Raw genomic sequence first — 4224 nt, forward strand, 5'->3', positions numbered from 1 at the left:
TGCAAATGTAATTTTGTTCCGTAAAAGTTGCATTTGCACATAATGCAATTGATGAACCGACGAATTAAAAAAAACTCATCCTATTTGTCAATTTCCTTTTTGTCGCTGAAGCGACTCGTGAAATTATACCTATATACAGTTTATTAGAGAGGAAAAACAACTATTTTAATACATTCATCGATTGGTTAATTAGCTAAATTATAAGAATGAGTTTTTTAATTATTAATTCATCGATTGATCAATCGATGTATTAAAAGACTCGCTCTTCTTTTTTCTGATCAATCAAATGCTTCGAAGCATTTATTACGTTAAAAGTAGAATATATTAGTTGGTGTAATGGCCAAACTAAACTCCGACAAAATAGCTGTTGATCGATTAAATGTGATTTACGTACATATACGATTTATATCGATACATATCACTATACACATACTACTATAAATTGATCTCTCATCTCAAGATATATAATATTGTATATAATATTAAATGTACATATATGTATCTATATATCTAATATTATAAAATTTTATTTTATAGATATATTAGTAAGAATTGTTTATTTTTGTAAATGTTATTATTTTATTTACTGCAATGATCTCAAATATGTTATTCAAAGCTAAAGGAGTTTATTATGAATTATAGTTTTATAAAATATTAAAATAAAAGTGCGACTCACACATGAGACAATTTCTTCTTCAGTATTTGATACATGCAAAGTATAACAAAAAATACATGCAACATATAAGTACGGATCCATAGATCGCTCAAAGCTTCAAGATGATTTGTAGCTAGTGCTTAAGATCTCGTGAGCCAATCAGAGGACTGTATTAGCGTTTTTAAGAAAAAAAGAAACAAATCTTGAAATTTAAAAACAAAAGGAACTTGAAATTTTAAAGCGAACTATACCTACTGACTGATACTTCTAACGTCGGTGGTGACATCTTTGTTTAACTTAATAACTTATGAGCCAAAAACGATAAATTCTGCTAATCGCTCTATACGAGATACCAAGATTACCGACCCTAGATACATCATAATTATATTTATAAAATATATATAAATGTCTCTCGATAACACAGTTTCTCTCTATCGATACGGAAGTTCCGAGCCCGTCCTAGCTGAGCGGTCACTTCCGGTTTCATGAATCCCCAAAATCCCCATCGTTTCCATTACTCCATGTCCGTCCCTTGAAATTCCCATTTCCGTTTTTCGGTGTCAAGCTTTGCGCCAAGATGGTGAGTTTTACAAGAATTCTTTCTGAAATCCATGTTTCTCGGAGAAATCTTGCGTGATACACGTCAAACACTCGAACAGAAGGATAAATTTGTCGTTTCCGAATCTGTCTCTGAAATATTTTAACTATCGCGAAAAAATTAGCCGACGTTTTGAGGTTAGATGTATCGCGAATTTATTTCATGGCTTCATCTTTTTTGTCGATCGAACGTGCTTTTTTGTGGTGATTCTAAAGATTCGATTTCTATTCAGCAGTCACATGCCAAGAAAAAGTTCGTTGAACTGTTCGATAATTGTTGCGCGTCGTGTTTAAGGTTAATTTCGTTTGTATACATGACCATGATGGCATGCTTCTGTCTTCCAGTCGCTCGTGATTCCTGAAAAGTTTCAACACATTCTTCGTGTCATGGGCACGAACATTGACGGTAACAGGAAAGTCATGTTCGCTATGACCGCAATCAAGGGTGTTGGTCGACGTTATGCCAATATCGTCTTGAAAAAAGCGGACATTGACTTGGATAAGCGAGCTGGAGAGTGCTCGGAAGAGGAAGTAAGTTTTACATTTGTAGAACAATTTAATAATACTGATGTATATAAAAATTGCTTTTAGGTCGAGAAAATTGTCACTATTATGGCCAATCCTAGGCAATACAAAATTCCTGATTGGTTCCTCAACAGACAGAAGGATATCGTTGATGGAAAGTATTCACAGGTATGTATCTGTTTCTTTTACAAAAGAAAAAGATTAGATTCTGAGACACATGCTTTCTTGTTGAAAAATATAAAATCATATGTTTAGAGAAATATTTCTCTAACATGGAATTATAGATCCAAATAATTTATTGAAATTTGACTAACATAAAGATGTATAAATATGAAGATACAGCAATGATTTAGACAACAATTTATTCATTATTGTAAATATATCATGAAAATTCCATTGCACAATTTCACGACTGATCGTGCAAATACTTATTGTACGTTCAGCTGGTAGCTTGTGCAATAGCAACTGCACTGCTGTACATTTTTTATTGCTTTATAGTATCCTTCACTATCTCAAGTAATAGGTACGAGTGCAACAGAGATCAAGTTATATACATATAATAACAACAATAGTAAATGAAGTCGCAAGGTATCTTTAAAACTTTGTATTATTTTGCAGCTCACGAGTGCCAACTTGGACTCTAAGCTCCGTGAGGACTTGGAAAGGATGAAGAAGATCCGTGCTCACAGGGGACTGCGTCACTACTGGGGTCTCCGTGTACGTGGTCAGCACACCAAGACTACCGGTCGTCGTGGACGCACGGTCGGTGTGTCGAAAAAGAAGTAAACTTTTATACATATATTATGTGTACTATTAATAATAAATCTTTAAACGGTAAATGTTTTTATTCGACTACTTGATCAATTGTGGAAAGAAAAACCGTAACGGTCAAGAGGCACAATATTGAATATAAGAATAATTCCATCCTATTGTATGCTTTTTAGTCATAGAATAGTGATTTATTTAATTAAATTGGAATTAAATCTCTTGGTCTTGAAGTAATGAATCACTTTTCAAGCCAAGTAGGATAACCATTATTTCGACTAATTGAAGCTAAAAATAAAATCTCTTAACGAGAGAGCAGTGCGCTAAATTGACTATAAATGCAATTGACAATAGACGATAGCTTCTAAGTGCATTAATGATGTATAATAAGCGTTTCCAAATATACTTTGGGCACCTTTCCTCGTTGATTGCCTCTAATTCCCATGAAGTAATCGTCGTCGTCGGGAATATTGTAAATACCGATTACCTAGAAAAAACATACATATGTCTTCTTTCTTTTTCTCAAGATATTCAGTTTATTAAAGTATAACTTTGTACACAATCTAATTAGTACATCGTATTGAGTATAATATACAGGCACGCGTTATATATAGCGTCACTATAGATACACATCGAAATAAGCGCACAAAACAATATATGAAAAATTCAGTAGTCGTGACAATAAATAAAATGCTCGTAACAAAGTAAAACGGTAGGCATTTATTAAACATGCACAATTTGAATAAATATATACTAATAACTCTTGTCACGCATAAGTACGTTTATGATTCGATCTGTTCGCGATGTGTCCTGTATTCTTGTTATTTTACAAATCTATAGTAGAGAAAATGTGAAACTGTAATACGTCACATTTTAACGATACATCGATTAAGAAACAAAAAATATAACAAAGCATACTTAAGTTCAACTAATTGAAAATTACAATATACATATATCTAGCATGCACAATATAATACAATTCAGTGTGTACAATTAGAATGCGGATATAATTAATTTTGTGAAGATAAATAGATTTTTAAGGTGAATTACTTGATCGATTGATATTTCGTATTATGTTTTACGATTTGTAAGATAGAAATTATTTTTTTTTTAAGGATTGCTGAAATATTCATAATATTCTCGAAACTTTGCAAATTTATGTATCATTAATGTTGCTAAAAGTTATTACACTTATTACTGTCCTTGTTTTCCATCTAGCGTGTATCCATTCTACAAATAATTTTCCCAATTGTCTTTGTATTGATATTAATGCATTGCAGAGGAGTATTTTTTACTTTCGGTATTGTTTGTTTTTCTAACAATACATGAGAAAACGGGTTTTTCAAGCTTTTTCTCGAGAATAGTATCTAATATCTTGCGAGTTCACTAACTGCATATTAACTGCTTGAAAATAAATGCACCAGTATAACATTGTTAGTATTAACAGAGAGCTCTTAAAGTTATGCAAGTATATATATATATAACACATCACTCCGGGTCTGACATAATAGATGGCGCACTAATAACAAATCCATATGATTTTAATATATTTAATATATTATGATTTAATACACTTAAACCATTGTAATTTGTAAAGTAAAGGTCCGATTGAGCTAAAATTTTGACACGTATATGTTTGAAGGTTTAGTACTTTCTAAAAATCATATGGATTTGTTATTAGT

General features: G+C 31.8%; 2 protein-coding genes across 4 annotated transcripts in view; one reads left to right on the forward strand and one right to left on the reverse strand.

The window, feature by feature from the left end:
• Nucleotides 1-1168: 1168 nt before the first annotated feature.
• RpS18 (ribosomal protein S18) lies at nt 1169-2630 on the forward strand. Its single transcript, XM_018546492.1, has 4 exons — nt 1169-1235; nt 1598-1783; nt 1844-1945; nt 2396-2630. The coding sequence occupies exons 1-4, from the start codon at nt 1233-1235 to the stop codon at nt 2561-2563; spliced, it is 459 nt and encodes a 152-aa protein (XP_018401994.1). The 5' UTR covers nt 1169-1232; the 3' UTR covers nt 2564-2630.
• A 145-nt stretch (nt 2631-2775) lies between these two features.
• Nucleotides 2776-4224, reverse strand: part of EndoB (SH3 domain containing GRB2 like, endophilin-B) — a 6363-nt gene continuing 4914 nt past the window's right edge. For 2 of the 3 annotated variants that reach the window (XM_018546489.1, XM_018546487.1), the window contains one exon: nt 2776-3029. In XM_018546489.1, coding sequence (XP_018401991.1) covers nt 2916-3029 — 114 coding nt within the window. In that variant the 3' untranslated portion in view covers nt 2776-2915. The remainder of the gene's footprint in view (nt 3030-4224) is intronic. The other variant, XM_018546491.1, reaches the window with a different exon arrangement.

This window comes from Cyphomyrmex costatus, unplaced genomic scaffold (genome assembly GCF_001594065.2).
Source record: "Cyphomyrmex costatus isolate MS0001 unplaced genomic scaffold, Ccosl1.0 scaffold55, whole genome shotgun sequence".
Lineage (NCBI taxonomy): Eukaryota > Metazoa > Arthropoda > Insecta > Hymenoptera > Formicidae > Cyphomyrmex > Cyphomyrmex costatus.

What these genes read in the sequence shown, in the direction of transcription:
- RpS18 (XM_018546492.1), top strand. An exon ending in GAGAGTGCTCGGAAGAGGAA is followed by an intron (nt 1,784 to 1,843) that starts GTAAGTTTTACA and finishes AATTGCTTTTAG; the next exon opens with GTCGAGAAAATTGTCACTAT. An exon ending in TTGATGGAAAGTATTCACAG is followed by an intron (nt 1,946 to 2,395) that starts GTATGTATCTGT and finishes ATTATTTTGCAG; the next exon opens with CTCACGAGTGCCAACTTGGA.